This window comes from Tyto alba, unplaced genomic scaffold (assembly GCF_018691265.1).
Source record: "Tyto alba isolate M040663 unplaced genomic scaffold, T.alba_DEE_v4.0 Super-Scaffold_39, whole genome shotgun sequence".
NCBI lineage: Eukaryota > Metazoa > Chordata > Aves > Strigiformes > Tytonidae > Tyto > Tyto alba.
In genome coordinates, this window is record NW_024881314.1 from 100,325 (window position 1) to 124,787 (window position 24,463).

At 42.3% G+C, this 24,463-nt stretch overlaps 2 protein-coding genes across 2 annotated transcripts in view; both read left to right on the forward strand.

Moving 5' to 3' along the window:
- CCDC57 (coiled-coil domain containing 57) overlaps window positions 1-14,556 on the forward strand; it is a 43,294-nt gene extending 28,738 nt beyond the window's left edge. The window contains exons 10-12 of the mRNA XM_042802296.1: window positions 3,801-3,923; window positions 5,655-5,877; window positions 12,065-14,556. Of these exons, the coding sequence (XP_042658230.1) occupies window positions 3,801-3,923; window positions 5,655-5,877; window positions 12,065-12,288 (570 nt within the window). The 3' untranslated portion in view covers window positions 12,289-14,556. The remainder of the gene's footprint in view (window positions 1-3,800; window positions 3,924-5,654; window positions 5,878-12,064) is intronic.
- Window positions 14,557-16,018: 1,462 nt separating this feature from the next.
- Window positions 16,019-24,463, forward strand: part of FASN (fatty acid synthase) — a 45,566-nt gene continuing 37,121 nt past the window's right edge. Inside the window, exons 1-3 of the mRNA XM_033001847.2 lie at window positions 16,019-16,264; window positions 22,321-22,467; window positions 23,288-23,440. Coding sequence (XP_032857738.2) covers window positions 22,341-22,467; window positions 23,288-23,440 — 280 coding nt within the window. The 5' untranslated portion in view covers window positions 16,019-16,264; window positions 22,321-22,340. The remainder of the gene's footprint in view (window positions 16,265-22,320; window positions 22,468-23,287; window positions 23,441-24,463) is intronic.

A 24,463-nucleotide genomic window follows, 5' to 3' on the forward strand; every position in this document is an offset into this window, starting at 1 on the left:
TCTCCTTTGCCCTTAGGGAAAAATCAACTGGAGTAAAGCTAATATCCTCTGGAGGATCCTGTTTATTGTTAATTCTCTCTTCATGCTTTCTTATTTCTCTTAATTGAAATCAAGAACAGAATGCAAGCCTTTTTTGTGGATCACTAAAGTTCATCCAGGAGCATGTAGGAGATGGAAGTTTAATGTTTCTCTTTTTACATACTAAGATCTCTGTGATAATATGAAACTGCACATGAGATAATCCTATCATGTCAGATTGCACTAAGAAATCACAGCTGTCAGTCATTTACTTGAAAATTTTACCAGATTCTAAAAAAAACCTTAAACGTTTTTACATATAGACATGTTGTAAAAAGACGGAGTAACCACATACATGTTTTGAGTATGCCATCCCATGGTTTTTTGAGTCTGAAGTTATGACTAATTTCTTTAGATGTTATCTGGTTGGCCTAAGTGTATTACAAAGTATATGAACCATCTGGCCAGACAGTTTGAATGGCAAAGGTGAGTTTCTTAAAAGAGCCCGTGGAAGTCAATTCTAATTAATAATTGATTTTTCTTAGAGTTAAGAATGGTGATAAAGAAAAAAACCATATTAACCTCTCTAGTTGATTAGAATAAGTGCTACAGATTAGGTAAATGAAGGTTAAGTGACTCAGCTGATACTAATTTAACCAGTCGTATGTCTGGGATTGACCCACTTTCAATGTGCCATTTAGTTCTGCCAAAAAATAGTTTGGTTTTTTTTTCCCGTGAAGCAAAACAGCACTTCAGATTAGCCACATAATTATACCTATGACAGATAGCTGGACTAATTGCAAAAACTTCTGGGCTAGTAGATTTAAGAAAAAGGTGTAAAAAGTTGAAGTACAAAGATCATCCAGCAATTAAATTTGAGAACAAGTGTTGAGAGGGTCATGTTCAGTGTTCTGCTATCAGGTCTTTAGGCAGACAGTTTTCCAGCTTCTGCACAGGATTGCTGTTCTCTTAGATAAAAAAATAGTAGTAAAACCAGGTAGTACTTGTTTGGAGGGCTCAAACGTTTGAATATGAAAGGAAAAGGCTCTCCAAACATCCAAAGTGTGCAGCAGTATTTCAACCGGGACCAGCAGATATTTGAGGAAGAAAATGGGCACACATGTTTCTTGGCTAAAATGAATCTATCAGATTGAGTCTATGGCAAGATTTTGGAATATATTCTGAGGGAACCTGGCAGGGAAGAACTCTGTGTTTGGACATCCTATCACAGGTGCCTGAATTTCTCTTAGCTTCTTCCTAGCAGAAGGTATCCAGCAAGAGGGGTATTCCTCTTTGATAGAGAAAGGTTGCCTGAAGTCCGAAAGGCTGTGCTGTTAGAGTCAATTAGAACCAAATTTGAACAGATTGCTTGAGTGAAAATAACCCCCCTGTTCTTCTTTACTGCTCATTAGTCAATGGAGAAGTTTTAAAGGTTGCAGTATGTGCAAACATTGTAAACCATCCATCAGGCAGTGATAAACTGAGAATGCCATCTGTTGTATATTTACAGAGCTAATGGAGACTTATTTATCCTTAGATATAGCAAATCGTCTAAGATAACAGAAATTGAGAACTGTAACGTGTCAGTCAGGTAAGTGCAATGTGAGCTGGAGAATCTGGTATATTTTACCAAATTTTATTTAATAAAGTTCTTTTGGCATCAAAAGTATTAGTGAGGACACCAAAAATACTAGTTAAGACATACCACAATGAAAGTCATGTGAGTCCTGAGACTGGGAAGGCTCAAATTATTCAAGCTCTGTGAGAACAGGTCTGGGAATGCAGCACTGTTCTGCAACTCTTCATTGACAGTCTGAGGACCTGATCAAGAGCTGTCACAGCAGCAGTGTCACAAGAAGTATTAGCAGCCTGTAGTATGAGGAAGGTCCTCAGAGAAAAGAATCGGGGAGCACTGAATAAATAGCCTCACTGACATATCAATGATACATCTTATGGGACAGTGTTCTAGGCTACTCCTGGATCAGGGGATCTTAAACTTCTTGTAAACCTGCAAGGTGAAAAGGTCAACTCTGGTCCTAGATGACAGTCCTGAGCATATGATTCTGATCTCCCTCTTGGGGGGTTTTAGAAGGAAGTACGTGAGGCAGCTGTTAAAATGTGCAGAGTGCTGGCAAAGTGGTCTGCCACTGTTCACTTTTAAGGTGAACTTACTGTGGAATACCTCAGCATGCCTGTGGATATATAATTTGTTCAGGATGATTGTGAACAACTTATTAACTTAAAGACACAAGCTTGACATCCTTTGTTCACTTGAACTTTCAGTTCAGTGAACTGTTTCTTAAATTCTTTAACACTGGGAATGATTTTTACAAAGAAAATTAGGGTCCAGCAAAGCATTTGAGTAGATCTTTTGTAGTCTGCTTGTTTCACTTGTGCACTGCTTGGATTGAGGTCTGAAAATGATTAGCTAAATGCTTATACTAAATGTATGTAAAAGCGATTTCCAGATCTGGGCAAAATTGCCACAAATCAAACCCACTTTTTTCACAGTATTTTTTCTTCTCCACCTCTTTAGTTTTTCTTTCTTTCACAACTCATCTTAGAACTTAGCTGACTCTTAGACTGAAACCAATGAATATTCATTGCTCATCCATCTCAGTCTTCCTTTGCTTTATTTTTAATGAGCTAGGTACTGTATGTGTTGTTTTTCTGACATCTCGTGTCTCAAATGTTCTTTTAAAAATCATTAAAGGTTGTTCTTGCTTTTGTAAGAATACATAGATTCTAAAAATACAATGTGTCCGTGGCTCTTGGAGAGGTAGCATTTGACTGAGTTTCCAGACGGTGTGCTAAACTCCAGGAATAGTAGTCCAACGTTTTCAGCTCATGAGTTGCTTTGAGGTCATGGTTGAAGTGGGTATCGTTGAGGATCTTTCTAGCTTGGGAACCTTTGGGATCATCTGTGTTACTGCTGGAATTTGTCCATACTAGAAGGAAGGATAGCTCTTCTTATATTCAAGCTGTGCATCTTTGGTAGCCTCATTCCAGGCTGCTCTTTATCTGGAATATACCTGCTGAGGCTTCAGCTCCTGCACTGAAGCTGAGCTCCAGGTTGAACTTGAAATACTGCTGTTCTAGCTTGGGTGTTTTTCTTCTAGGTTATCACTCTTACTAGCCAGGCTATATTTGCTCCTGTGTTCAAGATCATAATCGTTACCAAAAACTGAGAGAACTTACTACTGTCATTTACTATGTTACTATATACAGGAATTTCAGTGTCAGTTACTGTATATGATGGTCTCATGTTTTGTTTCTTTGGCCTTAAATATATAGCAAAAAACACTGATGCTTATTTTCATCTCCTTTGACAGGGCTGAAGCAGTTTGTTTTTCATCAGATCTCACTTTAATTGCTACATGTTGAAAGATGGTGAAACTGTGCGATGATTAGGGTTTTTTTAGTTGCTGACAAATTACTTTTCCATAGCTGCTTTATTTTATTTGATTTTGGGGGACTTCTTTGGGAGTTTTTCTTCTGTAATTTAATCATGGGAAAAGACAAAAGTGAAGACTGACCCTGACAATATAAACTTGAGTAACTAGCAGGATGGTAATAACAGCAGCAAGAAATGCAGATTTTGAACAGATTTAGTAAGAGGTTTATTAGGACGGTAGTTTATCCCTGTTGATCTGAAGGGAAAATATATTTATTTATTTATAAGTGATTCTTTTAAATCTAGAAGTAGAATAGCAAACTGAGCTATAAATGTATTCTTTTTAGAGTCCATGAGTTATTTGTGTTAATGCAATATTTCTTACTAGGAACTGCAGTATGCAAAGCAACAGCATCCCTCAAGCATCTCTTCTCTAATTGCCTGTCCTAGCTTAAAGGAAGAAGGAGCTCCAAGCAGCTGTAGAGAAGAAACAGAATTACCATCCACTGAGGTACAGTGCAGTTTTATCATCAATATAATTTGCCCTCAGTTGGATTTTTCAGTTGCAGTTACTCAACAGTCATCTCCTGGAAGACTTAACAATATATGTGTTTTTTTAAGTTACACGTTGTTCCTGTACAAAATAGTATTTATTAACACTTACAGAATCATAGAATGATTTGGGTTGGAAGGGACCTTAAAAATCATCTAGTGCCTACACCCCTGCCACGGGCAGGGATGCACCTTCCAATAGACCAGGTTGCCCAAAGCCCGTCCAACCAGGCCTTGAACCCTTGCAGGCAGGGGGCATCAACAACTTCTCTGGGCATCCTGTGCCTCACCGCTCTCACAGTAAGTAATTTTTTTCTTATATCTAGTCTAAATCTACCCTCTTTCAGTTTAAAACCACTGCCCCTCATCCTGTCACTACGTCCCCTGATAAAGAGTCCTTCCCCATCTTTCCTGTAGCCCCCTTTAAGTGTTGGAAGGCTGCTATAAGGTCTCCCCGGAGCCTTCTCTTCTCCAGGTTGAACGGCCCCAACAATCTCAGCCTGTACTCCCAGGGGAGCTGCTCCAGCTCCCTGATCATCTTCCTGGCCTCCTCTGGACCCGCTCGAGCAGGTCTGTGTCCTTCTTAAGTTGGGGGCCCCAGAGCTGGCCCCAGCACTGCAGATAGAGTCTCATGAGAGCAGAGCGGAGGGGGAGAATCCCCTCCCTCGACCTGCTGGCCACACTTCACTTGATGCAGCCCAGGACGTGGTTGGCTTTCTGGGCTCTGAGTGCACATTGCTGGCTTAGTCAGTTTTCCGTCTGCTAATACCCACAAGTCCTTCTCTGCAGGGCTGCTCTCCATCCACTCATTGCACTGCCTGTATTTGTGCTTGGGATTGCCCTGACCCCTGTGCAGGACCTTGCACTTGGCCTTGTTGAACTTCATGGGGTTTGCCTGAGCCCGCCTCTCAAGCCTGTCCAGGTCCCTCTGGATAGCATCCCTTCCCTCCAGCATGTTGACTGCACCACACAGCCTGGTGTTGGTGGTGAACTTGCTGAGTGTGCACTCAGTCCTGCTGTCCGTGTCACCGACAAAGATGTTAAACAGCGCCAGTCCAACCACCGACCCCTGAGGAACACCACTTGTCACTGCTCTCCACTTGGACATTAAGCCGTTGACCGCAACTCTTTGAGTGCGACCATCCAGCCAATTCCTTTTTCACTGAGTGGTCCATCCAACAAATCCATGTCTTTCCAATTTAGAGACAAGGCTGTGCAGGGCAGTGTCGAATGCTTTGCACAAGTCCGGGTAGATGATGTCAGTTGCTCTTCCCTTATCCATCAACACTGTAACGCCATCATAGAAGGCCACCAAATTCATCAGGCACAATTTGGCCTTAGTGAAGCCATGTTGACTGTCACCAATGACCTCCTTATTTTCCATGTGCCCTAGCACAGTTTCCAGGAGGACCTGCTCCATGGTCTTGCTGAACACAGTGGTTAGACTGACTGGCCTGTAGTTCCCTGCATCTTAATAAACTGGGGTTTCTCAATCACTTTCATGATGTTGTAATTAATCTTCTCGTACAACCTTTAAAAATGAAAAATAGTCATTTTCTTTTGTCTTGCCTCTTGCTGAAACCTTCTATCTTTCCAAGACCAAGATGGTACTATGAGATTTAACCAGTTTTCAGATGTCTCTGATAGGAAAAGTATGTAACTCTTTAAATTTGTTCTTGAATTCGAACAGGTTCAGCTGTATTTCTCTATTGAAACTCGAGGTCCAGAGCAACGAAAGGCAGATACATGCTCAAAGATCATTCAAAGCCAGCCATTCAGGCAGAGTCCTTGTCAAGCCCAGCAGATTCAGCTTTCTTCATCTAGAACACATAGTTTCTGCCAAGGCATCTGGCAAACATTAGGAGTGGGATCAAGCCCTTCTGCTCTCAGTTCTCAGAAGAACACAGACCAAGGTAAGCATGTTTTGTAAAGTAGTCACAGTATTTGACTCTTCTGGAAGAATAGAAGTACAGTAGTGGATTCTGCCCCCTTCCACTGAATTTTTTACATGACTGCTACTGATGTTACAGTCCTGTAATCAGAATCTGAAGATCTAAGGAGTTACTTGAAGAGAATTTCATACATAGATACTTGTGTGCCGTTAACCACATACCAGACTGCAGGAGCAAGAATGGAACCGGTGGGTTAAGGGAAGTGGTTTGTTTTCCTCTATTTGGTACTTGTGAGGCCACATCTGGAGTACTGTGTCCAGATTTGGACCCTCTGGTACAAAGGTTGACAAACTGGAATACAGTGGAGAGCCACTATGATGGGTAGAGCGCTGGAACACGTTACACGAGAAGAGGTTTAGAGAGCTGAGTTGTCCAGTGTGGAAAAGAAAGAGTCAGTGGGTGGTCTGACTGCTGCTTTTTAACTACCTGCTGAGGGATTTTGGAGGAGACAGAGATGCACAGTGAAAAGAAAAAAGTGAAAAGAAAGGAGACAATGGACACAAGTTATGTCAAGATACATTCTGAGCAGGGAGTGATAAACACTGACATTTCACCCAGAGGACCTTTCCAACTTACATTGCATCTATTTTTAGACCAGTATATACATCCAATGAACCATCTTTAGCAGCACACAAGAAAAAAAAAAAAAATAAAGGGGCTTTCAAAACGAAGATTGGATTGTAAGTGTATATATTCACAACAGTAGTGCATTGCAGGGAAAAAGTAATGTGCATTGACAGACCTGTAGGACTGTAATGGACATACTGCTGACAGTCATGATTGATGTTCTTTTTTTGTCGGGCTGGGACTGAAATAGGAAGAGTATTTCAGGTCAGGCCTATATTGACTTGATAAGCAAAAGGATGTCTGTGAAACATTACTGATAGTGCCATGCAGTTTCATGCTGCTGTATGCATGATGCAATGCCTCTGGCAGCCTTACAAGGACATCAGTTTCTTAATGTCTAGAAATTTCCAGCCTCTGTTGCAAAACTAACTGTAGACTTTTGAGGATCTAGAAAATAGCAAAAGGGAAAAATAATACTGCCAACATGAAACAAATGGAACGCTAATAAGGGGTGATGTTTTCCTGCAAACAACCTTAATTTGATCTCTGCATCCGGATTTACCCTAACAACACTTCAGCAGAACTTCTTTTTCAAATATGCAGGGCCTGAAATGATGCATTGCAACAACAGGACTTTTAAAAACTCTTTCATGTTGCTTAGCCTTCTCCTCCTGGAAACTATTCAAATGGTATCGTTAATTCTACTAGACTGAATTCTGTGTTTCAGGAAACAAGATTGTGAAAGCAAAATCTTTCTTTTTTGGAAGAACGTCACCTCAGAGCAGAATATACAAAATTTTCAAGGAGTCCTGCTTCTGATTTTTAGCAGACTTGCATTATTTTTTGTGCCTGAGCTATGGAAAGTGAGTTAAGCATTTCTTGTTTAAAACCACTCACTCGAACCTGATGCATTCATCAAAACACATGGTTACAGTGGATAGAACCATCGTTAAGATGGAGCGACTTGGTATTAGGCTTTCAGATACAAGTGACGCACACACAGACTTGAAAGTGCAGTAACAAAAAATGATTTGCAGCAAAGCAAGCAAGTTAGTTTTCTTATTCAAACATTTATTTTACAAGTTCAACTCTGTACAAATCTGTCACACCAGTAGCTGTGTTTTATGGGCATTTCTGGTGAAACAGAAGCAATTGTGTGAGTGATTTTCGGGACCTGTTGAACAGCTTCATTCATTCTTTTTCATGTACAGAATGTCCCTTTGGGACTTTAAATGGGTGGCATGTCAAGTAAGCCCTGCAATTTGCTGTATTTCCAGCATATGACACAACTCAGCATGTTTTGGAGTGTTTATGACTACATGTTAACACTGAATTGCTGAGGTGGACTGTTACATACTTTATTAATTTCACCGTCGAATTCAGAACTTGTGGAAGCATCAAAACAAGTCAAAAGGCTATGTGATATTTTAATTTTCCCTCTTTTTACTCTACCTGCGGATTTTTAATTTGTACTGTAGGAATGAGATGGATTTAATAATTTGTATGTTAATTCTGTGGGTAAGTAGAAAGAAAAGGCTTAGAAGGAACACGGTTTCCTTGTTCAAGTGTTTTTATTGTTCTGTATTATTGAAAGAAAAAGATCCTGCTACAGAGGTAGACAGGTACAAGCCAGGTTGATATTAAAAGCATCAGTGTTACATACATAGACTGTAACAGTAAGAAATACACTTTGGTATTTCCTTCCTTTTTATATGCCCTATCCCAGAGGTTGAGAGCAGATGGGAGACTTGGGTTGGTGATCCATCGCATACGCCTCTCGAATGCTGATGACAGGCCATCCTCAACAGAAAGTTGCTTGTCAGAAGATTTGTATCATGGCACACGCGTACAGCCGTGTGATTAGCTTCTGTACATGCTGCAAGGTTTCTCTATTCACCTGTGGGCTATAAGGCCTTCTTTGGTTTTAGAATAAATGTTAGGCAGGAGGAAGGGAAACTTTGTAAAACGTTTAGAAAACTGGAATTTGTTTTTCTTCAAGTAATTTAGCTTAATAAAGTTTTTACTTGCTACTGGAGACACTAGTTTTTATGGAAAGAAAGGCAAACATCACCTATTAAAGTTCAACTGTAAGACTGCATTTAGAGTGAAGCCAATACTGTGAAGGGTGCTTTGTGGTACCATGTGAAAAGCTTCTGATCAGCTGTATCTCCTTGGGTCAACAGAGGCTAGGGTCAGTGCAGAGGGAAGAGGAGTGTAAGGCAAGATATATCTGCACTTAGAAAGTCCCCACTAGTCACTTGTTTTACACGCTTTTAGGGTAGATGAAACTTTGTTTTTTCCATGCCAGAGGCGGACTCCAGTTGTGGTGGGTGATCCCACTGTACATTTTGAGAAACCCTACCTCCACAGATACTCAGAACTGTGTCCTGGGCGTGTTAATTTGAGATTACATTGTAACCTAACAAAGAATAAGATTGGGCTGCTTTGAAGCAAAGTAACTTTTCTGGTTTACTACTTGAATTTAGAGGGGGGAGTTTCTTTTACTATAAATTTCATTGTTGCAAAGCTCTGTGATCTGAAATTCTATACTTTATGGATCAAAAGTTATCTTAAGTGTTTCCACACTAGGCAGAATTTCAACAGCTTTGACATCACTGACAGTTCTAAGAGCAATCCATGTGGGTAAAAAGCTGGCCAGAGAAAGAATCTGGTAAAATATTAACAAACAGAAAGAGCGCTCTGGCTCTGCCTTCATTCCTGCTCCAATCAGGGAAAGGCTCATGATTTCTTTTCTGTGTTACATAAAACTTCATCTTTGAAGTGTTTCACAAATATTAACTAATCCCCTAGTTACATTTTCTTCGCTTAAATGTTCTTCTCCTGAATAGGAACTTGTTTGAGTTGGTGTTCCTTCAGAAGCACTGTTAGCCATAAGCAAATATCTAGTGATAAGTTTCTTAAATGAAATTTTCCATCTGGGGAAATTTCACTTTATTCATACAACATGTCTACCTGTATCTCTCTAATTCTGAAAAAAAAAAAATATCTGTGAATATTAATTTACGACTGTAGTTAACACACATCAAAATGAAGATATGTTAAGCATTTTAGTACACTAAACATTTAGGTCAATTTTCAAAAGCAGTTTAGGCTTTTAACTATGGTCTTACTAGCTCTTGTTGCCAAAGTCACTTCTGAAGGTAAGTTACAGGCTTGTAAATTAGGTGTGCTTTTTCATTGTTTGTGAAAACCAAGCTACTGCATTTAAGTTTTACTGCACAGTGCATATTTATGCTGATTTTATTCAAGGTCCTTCACACGTGTGAACAGTCCCAATCAGAACCAGTAACATATGAAGGTCCTTATTCAGTGTTCTCTTGGGATATTTCACTTTAAATAGCATTTCTAATTCTGGGATATTGTTTCTTTGTCTTTTTCTGTTTTGTAGAAATAGCCTTACAAGTTCGTGTCTTCATGGTTTTAAATTTCTGCATTAACACAGATTTTTGACAGTCCAAAACTTTACAACAGCCACATAGAATGCTTGTGTTCTCTGTTGCTGTTTCAAATACCTAACTAAGTAGCCTTTGCTAGTTAAAACTGTAGTATCTCTACTAATGTCAAGAGACAATCATACAGAAGACTTCAGAGGGAGGGATGCATGTGATGCGTTGGTACTTGGTCACTTTGCCTTTGGATCTATAGGATTACGGCCTCCCACATTTTTTCTGAAAGTCATCTCCTTAGTTGAATACAAAAAACCCTTCAAAACTGAGGGAGTATTTAAAAAAAATACACTGTCTGTAAGCAGTGTTGCATGTGTGCTATTTATGGATCTGCTCATTGCTGTTATTTAGACCACAAACAAGAGGTAATCTCATTCTGCTGCAGCTCCTGTTCAGGCAAAATAATCTTTGAAGCTGCCATCCAGTACCTTTCAAACACTGCTGCCTGCACTGTTCTAAACTGTCGATGATGTGAAATTCTGCTTTATTATCTGCCAGATGTGTTAGAGGTCTAGGATAATGCACTATAATGATTAAAGTCCTTTCTCCAGGCAGGAAAATACACCCATAGGTCTTCCATGGGCTCAAGCATCCTCTTTCATACCTTCTGCAACTGTAGGTAACCACTAGGTGGCAAGCTGTACAACATGATTTTGCATCAATAATAGTACAAGAGTCCACTGAGCTTTTGCCACCTGTAATAACACGTGCCACTAAGCTGACTCAGTGCAGATTGCACACACGTGAGTGGACAGCTGGTTCAAGCTAAGCCTGAACATATAAATTATTTTGAAGTGTCATGTTTTGACACTAGCCAGTGTCGTGCTTTGCACAGAGCTATAAACCCTCAACAGATTAATTCATTCTATAATTCAACAATATTTTTTATTTCCTTCCATGCAGAATTTTGTTTGGACTTTCTACAATGTTCTGTTGACTATGAAAATTTACCTGATCCTACTAATAATTTCTCTTTGTCATTTGGTGCACCTCTTATTCTTGCTCTGTGATTGAATAGTGTCTGGGACTGAAGTCTGTCATACTCAGAAAATTCAACTAGTACAGAATGCTGTAGTGTGTGTTACTGCAAGTATATTATGACCTCTGCTGTCTGCTTTGGCTTGAAAAATAAGGATTAACTGGCTGGAGCCAAGCATCTGTAAATATTACCTATAGCTTACAATGAATAGTGTGTTTGACCAATTCCATTTACATTGCCTAATGAAACCTGTGATAAGATTAAAGTTCAGATAGTTGGAGATAGTAGTTTTCAGAGAATTGTGCTAGAGGCTGCAGGATGGACTCCGATTTGTCTCTCTGCTTCCCAACCAAAGATGTTACTTTCTGAGTTAGTTCTCTCTAGTACACACAGATATTTTAGACAACAAAATGAAGATTTCCATGGTAAATGCCTTCCTCTGTGAGAGAAAAACAACAACAACAAAAAAAAAAAAGATAAAGGTAGTAGTGCAGCTTTGTCAAGCCCACAGAATTTGCCTTTGAGCCCTCTGGATCATGCATATCCAAACACGTTTTGCTGCAGCTTTTATGGCTGCTGGTGATTTCTTGAAACAGATCAAACTCTTGCAGCCAACTGCTTCATCACTGTCTCACAAGGAAACAGGAACTGTTTCACAGGAACAGGTAGGTCTAACTTTGTATCGTGTTCTCCAGTGCGTTGGTATTACTTTGATTGATACAGATGTTCTCTCACAGTGGAGAGAAGAGTAAACCTGTAAAATGTGATATTTAAAAACATCTGAACAGATAGGTAGTGCTTGACTTGAACAGTTATACCAACCTTCCAACTGTCCTCATTTCTCCTCTCTTAAGCAGTTTGTTGCTAATGGAGAACAAACAGGTACAGATGAAGCATACAGACTGAGCAGAAGATAATGATGTAATGTACCATCAGCAAGCCTGAATGGACAGTTCTGTGCCACCTATGTACAGAAACGGTTCTGTTACTCACTCAATATAAGACTTCAACAATGTGGCACGATGGCAGTGATATATTTAGAGAAAAAATAGTAAATCAGTTCTTTTCAGCTATCCAGTCTCATAATTAAATACAAACATAACTACAAAGTGTTTCTCTTTCTTTTTTTGAGCAGTGGAGTTCGAAGTTATGCGTTCAACTGAGCAACCTGAAGAATCTCAGCAAAACATCAAATCCAAGGATAAACTTGAAATGCCAGCTGCAGATTTGACAGTCAGAGGAACCAGACTGGAAGCTCAGCAGAAGTTAAAATCCAGAAATTTATATTGTGCTCATCCCATTAAACCAAAAATCTCTTCTAACATGGCAAAAATCCGCAACTATAATATTAAAGACTGATTTCTTTGTTGGCAGCAAGTTCCAGGTCCACACTTGCTATTACCTTACTTTGAAATCTATAAATCAGACGTAAATATTGGCTTCATTTTTGCATGTTGAATTGGGACATTTGCAGCCAGAACAGAGAAATACCCTGTCTCATACTGTGAACCCTAAAATAAAGGGTTAATCTGTGTATACTACGAGATTACAGTCTTCACTGTTAATACTGATTTATTTTAATTATATATGTTAAATATTGCTTGCGTCATGGATTTAGAAATGCCCAGTTAATACATGTGTAAAGCCTTGTGCCTTTAGGCAGGACTTCCAGGTCTTTAGCAAATACTTTGTTGAGAAACTGTAGATGTGATTTAAGCTTAGAATTGGTCTGCCTCAACCTACCCATTTTCTTATAACTAACAGTGCAACCGTTAATCCTGGGCAGCTATCTTTCTACTTGAAAGCGAGGGGTTTAAAAAGATTACACCTGAATCTGTATTGTTTCTCATCTTCTGTAGCTCTTTTCACTTGTTCAGACAGCATGAAAGAGTATAAAATTAAAGTTCCACTGCCACACCAGTAATTATGTTTTTCTTTAACAAGAGATTGTATAGAGTTTAAAGCAGTGAAAAACATGTTCATTAGCAACACTTAGAATTGTACAGGATTACTGTAATAAATAAGTCTTACAACAGATGAAACTAAAAGAAAATTTGAATTAATTGTGATGTAATGGGGATACCTATGTTATATAGATACGTTATGAACATGCCAGGATATTGAAACAAGTAATCAGTGTATTTTTGTAACATTTCCAGTAATGCTGAGCCATCTTGGGATGTTACAGTGATGGACTTTACTATAAGTATAGGAAATACATATGAAAAATGCAAGAAAACACTTTTTTTTTACTGTGAGAATGGTCAAGCACTGAAACAGTTTGCCCAGGGAAGATATGGAGTCTATCTGTGGAGATACTCAAAACCCAGCTAGACGTGGTCCTAGGCAGCCTGTTCCAGCTGACCCTCCTTGAGTAGAGGGATTGGACTAGGTGATCTCAGGAGGTCTCTTCCAACCTAAGCGGATCTGTGATTCTGTGAGTAATATCACTGAAGTGAATAATACCTCTCAGTTGCTGCTAAAAACATATAAAATCTAAACAGGATTAATGAAGGAAGCTACTTATCCATGAGTGCTTTTTTCTCTGTAGCACTTTTCTTTTTAGAAATGCTTTCGGGGTACTCTTTGCAAACAGCTGTTCTCTTTGGCATCTAACAATGTGGTAGTAATAGTTTTGAGAATTTGAATAATTATTTTTCTACTCCCTGCTGAAAATGTTTTGCTTTCATACAAAGGTGTTAGGATATTATAATCAGATGCTAAATCTGGAATAAATTTAATTGAGATGTTACCAAGCCAATATGAGGCCTGAGAGACCTTATGAGCTTCTTTTTAAATGATTTAATTGCTTGAAAATCCTGTCATTGAATTCAACATTTAACATTGTTCATGAGCCGGAACAACATGATGCATTCCCTTGAACCAAACCCTGAATGAGCTCTTTCTGTAGCTCAAAGCATAGTGGTTTCTAACAAGTACAAGAATTTTGGCCCAGATCACACCAGTTACAGCTCTCACTAGTTATTTCTAGAACACGATGTATAAATTCCAAAGTTTTTAATAGCTGTAGGTTATCCTGAAAAATTTTTATTTCCAATTCCATGTTTAGTATTGAATCATGGAGATGCACAGTATTTCCCTGCTATGAGATTCTGTGCATTTACAGGTGTTAAAAGCAGTGTGCTCTGTGGAGCAGTTTGTTCTACAATCTTTGTAACGCTGCATCTGAGCCTGGAAAACATTATTCATTGCATCACGGATATAAGATCATGGGCTGCAGACTTCAGAAATGCCATTGTGTAGGTTTCTTTGCAGGTTTTTCGTTTTTTTTTTTGTTTGCTTGTTTGAGGAGTTTGGGGATTTTTTTGTGTGGTTGGTTGGGGGGGGTGTCCATCCATCTGGCCATCTGTCCGAGTATGTCACCTGGCATGCCTGATCATGCAGACCTCTTGCAACTTTAACTTATTCAGTTTTCCTGAGAAACAGGTTTCCTTAAGGCAACTGTAGGTAAGCAAAGATGATAGCTCTGGTTTATTTAATTTTGTCATAGAAAAAAAAGTAGTTCAATCATTGTACATTCATTTCAGAGTACCTGTAAGAACAAAGCATATAAGTATGGTGAAAATTAACAAAGTATGCAGAATAAGAATAAATAACATGAATATATTGCTTGGATCCTGTGTGGGGAGGTTGTGCTAAGTGTGTGCTACATACAGGGGGAAAATTCTCATATATTTCTCTTGTGACCAAAATATTCAATAAATTGATCGTTTTTTCTTAAAAAACAGATGAGAGTGGTGACAAGGTGGATGCAACTGATTTGTACAAAGAAATGAGAGCTTATATAAAAAGAGAATTCCAGGTGATGACACAATACTGAAAAGGTAAGAGTAAATTGCTGATTTATGCTATCAAAGGGTTAAAAGCTATTATAGTATTGAGGAATATATGGATAAAGTTAAAAGTTCTGCCCAGAGAAGGTCATAATCGATCAGTATTGCACAGCAGCAGTGCTTTAACGCAGCTCTGGCAGCAGCAAAAAGCACAAATGGAAACCGGGCCTCTGACGAAAGCATTTTTTACCCGCTGCCGAGGGGCTTTCTGCATCCCGGCATTCAGGCCCACTTTTGCCGATCGAAAGGCAGGATGGCTTTTTTGGTGTTGCAGTAGCAGTCGTAGGTAATACAGAACAAAGTTCAAATTTGTCTACTATTTTGCTTTAATCTACGGAGTATAAGCTCCCGAGAAAGTGAGTAAGAGGTGCCTGCACGCAGAGCGATCTTCCCCTTTTCCGTCCTTCGGAAAGGGGCGTACCAGGGGCAGGGCGGGGAACGAGTCTCCGGCGCCCGCGGGAGCGCGGCGGCCCGGCCCCCGTCTCCAGACCCGCCGCGCTGCCGCCAGCCACGGCGGCGCGACGGGCCCGGGCACGGGGCAGCGCATCCCCGGCCGGCGTGCCCGCTGCCCTGTGGTAACCCCGGGACCGCGCTCCGCCGGGGTGAACGACCGCCGCCGCCGGGGAGCGGCGGGTGCTGCGCGCTCCGCCAGCGGCCCCGGCCGGCCCCCCAGACGTCACCACATCGCCTTATCGCCTAGCAACACCCCACGGGCCCCGCGATTGGCAGGGCCGCGCCCCCGCCCACACGCTCCCGCCTCCGGATTGGGTGCCGGCCCGGGATTGCGCGTCCGGCCCAGCGTCCTGGCCCTTTGTGCGCCGCGGGCGCTCCGCAGTCCGGCCTCGCCTGGACCGGCGCCCGCGGTGCCGGCGCGTTTCTCGCCGAGCCACGGTGCCGGCGCAGCGCGGCAGTAACCCCCCCCAGTGCGCACACCCGCGGGAGGTGGGCGAGGGACGCGAGGAGGTCCGCGCCCGCAGCGGGTCAGCGCTGGCTCGCCCCCGGCCGGGCTGCCTGAAGCCGGGCTGCCTGGAGCCAGGCGCCCCCCGCCGCACCCGGCCCTCCGCCGCCTCCAGTATGGGGCGGGGCGCGAAATCTTGGCCCGCTGCCGCGGGCACGGGGGCCCGCCTGGGTCCGCCCCGGCCTGATCAGGGTCCCCTCCTCCCGTGGAGCGGCTCCGGCGGGCAGGGGTTGGCATCACCCCGGGGCCGGCTCGGGGCGGCCCTGCCCCGGCTCTCATTGGACTGCGGCGAGGAGTAAACTGTCAGCCCATGTGGCGTGGCCGCCGGAGGTGGCGACTACTTAAATAGCGGTGGGAGCTAGAGGGAGACAGTGAGGAGAGCGCGGAGCATCAGTTGTGCGCAGCTCGGTACCGGCCGCCGCAGAGCCCGCGTCCACCCGCAGAGCCCGCCCCGCAGCAGTCCGGTCCGGCGCTGAGCTGACGCCAGAGCCTTCCCAACACGAAGCTCGCCGCCCCTGTGCAGGTACCGGCGGGACAGCGAATGCGAGGCGGCGGTGGAACTGCAGCCTCCGCTCCCGCCTCCGCGGGCCGCTGCGCCCGACGGACGCGCCGGGGAGGCTCCATCTTGGCCTCTATTCCGTGCGGGGCTGCGCCCGCGCCTCGCAGGGCGGCTGGTGGGGGATCCGCGGGCTGGGCTGGAGGCGGCGGGCCCGACCCGCACGACCAGAAGGTTCTACGCCCCGGCGCCGTGGCCGCCGCGCCCTGTGGCCGCGGGCCGCTCTCCCGTTGACCGGCGGGGCCGTACCGAGGAGAGCCCCCGCCAGCTCGGCGGCCGGTTGCCGAGCCGCAGCTTCGCGCTCCGCCCGCTCGGCGAGGCGGCGCGGAGGGAGGCTCGCCGGCTGCATTGTGGTGCTGGCGCTCGGCCATCTTGGCGGCGGGCGCGGACCACGCCGCCGCCGCCGCGACCGCTCGCCGCCGGGCCGGGCGGGCTCGGGGGACGCCGAGGTGCGCTCGGGGACACGGCCAGGGGCACCGCTGCCTGCCAACCTTGCCTGCCCGGCGGCAGGAGCCTTCCTGCCGTTCCCCCGAGCTTCGGCGTGCCGTTCCCCTGCAGCTGTGGCAGGACTCCGCGGCTGGCGCAGGGGCCGCGCCCGGTGCGCAGCGAGCAGCGCCCGCCCCGGGCTGGGCGTCCTCAGCGGCCCCGCGCTGCCGCAGTTCGGGCGCCGAGCGAGCGGCGCGGAGCACCGGGCTGGTCTGAACAGGCTGCTGTGTCCCGGCAGCGGGGCGACGGCGCTGCGCTCTCCCGCGGTGTCGTGTTAGCGTGAAAGCACTAGCGGGGCAGGCTGAGGAGGCTCGTAAGGGAGGAGATGCAGCGTTCGCCCTTGCGAAAGGGGACTTGTCGACAGGTACTAGGAAACCATCTCAAAGGTGCTGCATATACTGCTGCACTTATTTTTTCCACATCGATGTAAACCAGCTGCCCACATGAAATAACCCACTGATCGTACACCAGTCTGGATTTGATGGTGGGATTCTGTCAGGAACATGATGATCATCTGTCTTCTGCTCGTTTTGCTCCTGTTTGGTTTTATTCCACGTTCTTTCCCTGGCACAGGGCCCTTTGAGATACTGAATGCATATTTTCCTAGCCAGAAGCTTTATTCGGATGCTTAAATTGAAACAGGCAGTGTTAAAGCTATGTATGTTAACTTGCACAGCCCTTCAGAGAGCAGTGTTGGGGGTTTTGGAGCATGTCTTGCCTTAAAAAACATGAGGAAAAGCCTCTAGGCACATGAGCAAAGGGTCCAACTTTTCCTGCAGCCTGTATGCTTCTTGAAACAAATGGAAAATAATAGTACATTGTGAAAGGCTGCAGATGAATTCAGAGGATGAGGGCAGTTATGAACAGGTCTTTTCCAAACGTAATATAGTGATACGGGGGACTTAAATTTTTGTAAAAGTAAATTCTGACCGTTTGGGAATCAACAGAGCTGTGTTGATTCCATGAGCAAAATCTAACCTACTTTTCTCAAGTAACGCCTCTGAACCAGATTGTATTTCCTGATAAGTAGTGCATTTTAAATATGAAAAATACACTAACATTTTTTGTTTGTCTTGTCAAGAGGACAAATCCAGCCTTGAAACAGAAACAGTTAAAAGATCTTTATTAAATCAAAGCTATAGCATGCAGATTTCATTTTTTTAAAGCCTTTAGCTACCATCAAAGCAGTCTGTGTTTGCCTCTATTCTGTAAAGGGTTTTCTGGAGGCAGGCATTATAGCTCATTGCAAGTGAAGTTCCTGTGTAATGACAGTTTTAATTACGAATTTTAGAAATGATAGAGATTAGGAAACCTGGATTATGATGTAGCCATACTGAAAAACTAAGCAAGCAATTCTTTTGTCAATATGTTTCATTTTGCAATAATGGGAGCTCCAAAAAGATCAAGATTTGGACTACCTAGAAATAGTAGCAGGATTCTGTCCCACCGTGATGACAGCCATGAAAATAACAGTGAAATAAATATTGTGCTCCTGTGTAAGAAGGAGAACTGTGCATCAGACAAAACAAAATCTGGGTTTTATTTGTTGTTTGTTTGCAGTTTTTCTGCACTTTCTTCTTCCCTCCTTCTCCTCCTCCTTTCCTCACTAAACGTTAGGTGGACATAGGTACAGCAGCAGAAGAAAAGTATTCTCTTCAGCAGTTGGCAAGTCAGGTATAAGTGGGAGCAGATAGCAAATTTTGCCTTCACTTTTTTATTTTTCATGTCTTTTTCCTTCCCACTCTAAAAGCTTACAAGTTTAATGGACACAGATATTTTTGTAGGGAAACAGTAGATAAAATTAGTGTTTAAAAAAAAGCACATCTGCCAGGGGTGGTGGAAAATTATAATTAATACTTTTTTATTAGCTTTTGCTACTGGATTAGTGAGGTACTGAAAAACAAATATTTTAAATGCAATGGAGAACAATATTTCAACTGAAGAGTAACTTTGATAATAGCGTTAGGTTAACATGATACGTGATAGGTATCCAATACATGGAGAACAAGGTTAAGAAGGTATAACATGATTGGAGAAAGGAACTGACATCGATAAACAAACCAACCTTGTCAAATGGCTAATGTGGGAGGTAGATAACCAGAGCACAGGTATGAAGTGATGAAAGTTGTTACTAGTCAATAATACCAAAAGGGATTGTTAGTTATTACCAGTCACAAACTGAGTGAGTCAGCAATGCAATATCATTGCCAAAAAATACTGTGTAAATCCAGTGAGGTGGTAGGTTACGCTTCGCTGAGGTGTCTGTCAGACTGATACATTGGGGCAGTGGGGATGTGTTTTTCCCCCCTCTCCCCTCAGTTAAAAATGCAAGCTCACTGGGAAGAATTCACAGATGTTACATGTCTGTTTGGATGCAGCAAAATACAGCCTTAAGAAATCAGAGAATCCTGGCTGGCCCTCTTACCATCTTTTTCTCCTCTTTTTGACCTGTTGCTTTTGATAACCTTGCTCATCAAGTGTAGTAGGAGCGATCTCTTTTGTATGTTTGCTGTAGTCCAATCTCCTTTCAAGCAGATGTAGAAATATTTTTTTTCCTTTATCTGTGCCGTGTCCTATACTTCAGAGCCTATCAAGGTACTGTGTATAGTCTAAAAATGCTCTAAAGAAAAAAAAATAAGTCTCTAATATAGTAAAGTGATACAGTGCACTATTTGAGGGTAAAGTCATCAATGTTAAAATGGTCTACTTGCTTATTATCTGTAAAGGAAGACCAAAAATGTTGGTAGTCACAACATCTACTTTAATCACTGTTTAATCAGGGATGACTTAATAGTCATGATTTTTTCTCTTCCCACTCTCGTCTTCCACAGCAAATCATCTATACTCTCTGCTGCTAATAATTTGCATGTTATCTTAGATGTAGGCATCTGGCGCTCTTTTATGTAAAGTCAAAATATTTTCAGTTCTTTGTGTATAAAAATCCTTAAGTTGTGGCTCTTCTTACCCATTTACCCAGCTAAAATTAACTTCTTGGCTCTCGTTCTTCTACATTTTGATTACTGCAGCATCTTTTTCTCCACCTTTGACACAGTCTTGCTCAACTACATTCATAACATGTTGGCAAAAATTGCTTTGCTGATAAATTCCATTGCTTCACTGTGTCAGAACATTTTGTCAAGACTGGCCGTACCTGGATGGAGTTTTTCTGACACTCCAGGGGAAGAGATGTGGGATGAGAAGGAACAATCCCAGAGGTGACGTTTCAGTCCCCTGAAACACAAATTACATCTCTCTCCCTACAGATCATCACCCAAAAAGCTGAGGCATAAAATTGAATCATAATCACATTATCTTGTACGTCTCTTGTCTTATGCTTAGACTGTAAGCTTTGTGTCTGAGATCCATTCTTTCTCTGCCCCTAGCACAGAACTGCTGCAAATACAGCAGAGTTGTGGCCCTTGACTGGGTTTTCCAGATACAGTGGTGACACAGAAATCTAGTAAGTCAGTTTTATTATTGGTGAGTGGAAAAACTGAGAGGCTTCTCTTCAGAGCAGAGTGGACCGGGCCTATTAATACCTACTTCAGATTCAGGGAATACTTTCTCATTAAGGGCCTTGCATGTTTGGCCCTTAGTGTTTCCCTTTTTAAATGAACAATGAGAGTGGAATGGAATTTATATTGTCTGGGTGTTTAGCCTAAGACTGAGAAATCCAAAATACCCTTTTGGGACCACTTCTTTCTCCCAGAAGGAATGGACTGGATGAGGTAATCATCTCTTCTGCTTCGGTGTTGCATGTTGCATAATTCCACAGTTACTCCACAGATCTGAATCAAGATGACTGCTGAAGGAAGGAAGGAAGAAGGGTAAAAGAAATCAGGGAACCTCTGGTGCTGTGTTCTGGCCAGGCTACACCTCAGCAAACCAGAGGGCTTTGCTTTCCCTCTGTGCAGCCCAACCTTGTTCAGCTACAGGGAGGTGTTACGTCTGAGCAATGTGTGCATGGAAGAGAGGCCTGTTTCTTGCTCAAAAGCATCAGGAACTGAAGGAGGCTGCAAAACCATGCCTAAATGAAATGTCTTGGGTTGGAAAGACAGCTGTGAAGTGGTCATCTAAGAACACCCATTAGTACTGTTTTGTGGAGGAGATAATCAAGCACCAGCAGCGCTTAAGCAAAGTGCGTGCATGGCACTATGGAGCATAATCTGTGATGGAAGTCAAACTTTCAGTCTTCCGTAGGTCTTTCCTTCAAAGTTATTAAGGCAGACTTTTAGCTGTTTGAATACCCATTTTCCTTTTTGGTTTTTACTTGTTAAAATCCCAGACTTTAAAGGATATTTCGCTTCTATTTAGGATTATTTAAGGAAGTACTGTGAACGTTTACTACATCTCTTGTTCATGCAACCACATATTTATGTATGTATATTTTAAAATAACCTATGTATATATATGGGTTGGGTTTTTTCCCCCCCTTCCTATAAGTTGCCTACTTAGGATCTACAAACTATAATTTGAACTTAACTGAAACATCAGGTTAACTTGCCTTCCCTATGCTTAGTTGTTAACTTTTTATACAAGTATTTTATATTTTTAGTGTAATAGAAAATAAATTGAATGTGACTGTAATATATGAGCTATCATTTGGTGTTGTGATCTGTACAGGTGACCTGCCATGCTGCATTATGCAGCACAATGCGCTCCTGTGGTGTTTGAGATTGGGGTCTTAGAATGCAAATTTCTTGGGACAACAGCTAAGGTTTTTCATTCTCTCTGGAATTCAGATCTGTTCTGCCAACTCTTACTTTAAAGCATCGCTCTGTATCACGTGTTCAGTTCCCCTTTCCCAGTCCTCTAAAGTGTGGCAGTGCAGTATCCAGTTAAGAAACACTTTATACGTAAAACTTACTACTTTTTTTGTGTATTTAAAATGATGCTAAATTGTACTGTAGTCTTTGTGCTTATGTGTGGGTTTTCTCCTGTATGTGTGTGTTGCTTTTTTTGGTTGGTTGGTTGGTTTTGTGTTTATTTTGTGGGAGTTTGTTGGGATTTTTTTTGTGGCTTTTTTGTTTTGTTTTTGTTTGTGTTTTTTTTCTTCCCAACATACTTTCTGATTATTGATTCTTAAGTTAGCATTCAACTTGGAATGATTGTAGAACTTGTTTTGCTACCTGTTAGGTTTGCCTTGTAATTATGTATTTTACTATATGTATTTCATAATTTCTCCACCCACTTCTGCTCCAGCATGTTGATCTTTCTTCTCTGCTGACTTCACAGAGGCTTTGCATTTAGTAGAGCTAAACCTGTTCATTTTCTACTTGTCATGTAGAAACTGGTGGTTCTCAGAGTCCGACACTCCTTCAGGATCAGTTTTCTCATCCTCATTGAGTCCACAGATCTTACGGTCCATTTGATTAGTTGGGATGTCTGGTTTTTTTTAGTAGAGACTCCATGGGCTGTTCTTGTGTGGGTGTTTCTCCTGCAAATACACTTGTTTGTCACAACATGTCAGGAAGACAAGAGAAACATACACTCTTCTCTGTGAAATCTTACTAGTCTTACTGCTGTGTGGATCTCAGAAACAGGGAGAAGTTAAGAGATGGAGGACGTGGTGATTGCAGGCATAGCAGGAAAGCTGCCAGAATCGGAGAACTTGCAAGAGTTTTGGGAGAACCTGCTTAATGGAGTTGATATGGTCACCGAGGATGATCGGAGGTGGAAACCAGGTGAGTACTTACTGTATCTCCTTTTGGAGCCCCTAGTTCTGAGCATTTTAGAGGAATTATCCTATGAAAGGAAAGGATTTATCAAATTTAAAACCATGCCAGAGCTTGTGAATTAACTTCTGATACATCATCAAGAAATTCAGGAACAGAACATTTATGAAGGTTAATGCAATCCATGTTATAATATTGTGTCTCTTGCAGTAGTAGCTTGTAAATAGTATGTAGCTTCCTTCCAAATAAAAGAACACTGACAAAACAGCTAGGTAACGTGAATTGCGTACCTGCTGTTGATAGCCGTGGCAGTAAGGTAGTTCAAAATTTTTCTGGTTTCAGAAGTAGCATAGAGACTCCGGTCCTGTGATTTATGGCTTTTTAAGTGTTATTTTCTGTCCAGTTGTCTTTCTGAAGTGTTTGGCACACATCTACCTAATTCAAGCTAGTGATTTGCAGAGGTAAAAAGTAGTTATTGTTTTTCTTCTAACTGGTGACTGACTAGAACCACTGTTTTGGACTCTGTTTCAGCACTTAGTACAACTTGCCAGAGCAAAAAGTCTTAAACTAGACAGATGTCTTTTGCTGCCGTATCTGTGAGAGTCTTAAAAATGACAGTTGTTTCTGTTAATGCAGTGTTCTCGTTTCCAAATGAGATTCAGAGAGATGGATACGTAGATATTCGTGCAGCACTCTGGGTACTGCAACAGGGAAGTGAGGTTTCATGTGTAATTGAGAATTGGCTGTGGTCATTCTGTACTTGGTCTCAGCTGGTAGCTGCTTCAGAACTGATGCATTCAGTGACTCAGTGTTGAATTTTTATTCTCAGGAATTTATGGACTGCCCAAGAGAAATGGAAAGCTCAAGGAGATAAGCAAATTTGACGCATCTTTTTTTGGGGTTCACCCCAAACAAGCTCATACAATGGATCCTCAACTTCGCATGATCTTGGAAGTTTCTTACGAAGCTATTTTGGATGGAGGTAAGCAGTTGAATGACTAAAGAGGGAGAACTGTGCTGTACTGCCTGTGTGTGAGATCTTTAACAAGAGAAAGACAGCACACTAGAGAGGAGACCAAAGAACAGGTATGGGGGTTACAACAAACCTGTTTTCTCTGGACCTCAAACTAGGAAATCTGTGCTGACTGCCAGGAAATCTCTACCTGCATCATACGGTACAACCAGTACGACAGAAACACTTAAACAGTCAATAGTTCTAGAGGTTTTGTATGTTCCACTCTACCCTAATATTTCATAATAGATACCTTTGTTAAAGGCATATTTGTAGTGCAAAAGGAGGATGACTCTGTCAGAATTCTCCATCCATGGTCTAAAAAAGCGGCTGATGACCTGATGTATGTCTGGCCAGGTTCGTGGCAAATTTATGGCATTTGATCTGCTTCTATAGAAGGTTTGCCCAGGAAGTGTGCTTTCAGAAATAGGAGCCTCTTTCCTCCATCATTGCTGGTGTCTTGAGCTTTTGAGTTACTTACCGACAGAGCCAAAAAATGAATTCTTCATGTTAATCAGTTCCATGTCTGAACATAAGAAGCACGTGGGAAAAAGTTGGAACCATTAACACTTAGTCCTCTGCTGCTGAGCCTCAGTCTGGAGGCCTGACTGTTTTGCTTATCTCCAGGACTCCTGAAGCACATAGAAGAAACAGCAGAGATTGCAAGTTGAGCTTGCTACGTGTTTTTTTTAAAGCAGAATTGTTTCTTGTTCTGGTTGTTGGCTTTTGTGCTTAAGAATTCTCCTTTCTGTCTTGTACTCCAGATCCGGGCTTTGTGTGTCGCATATTCATGTGCTTACACATATTCTTGTGCTTACATGACATTCCAAGTGCTGTGATTTTTTTTTTTTTTTTTTCTTGCCTTCACTTCGCTCCTTTTCTCTGCACTGGAAGTCAGCTGTTAGCTTATTTGACCAGCATTTGTCTTTCATAGTCCATACACATTTTTTTTACACAAGACTATAGCATTGCACAGCTAAGCTGAGAATCTGT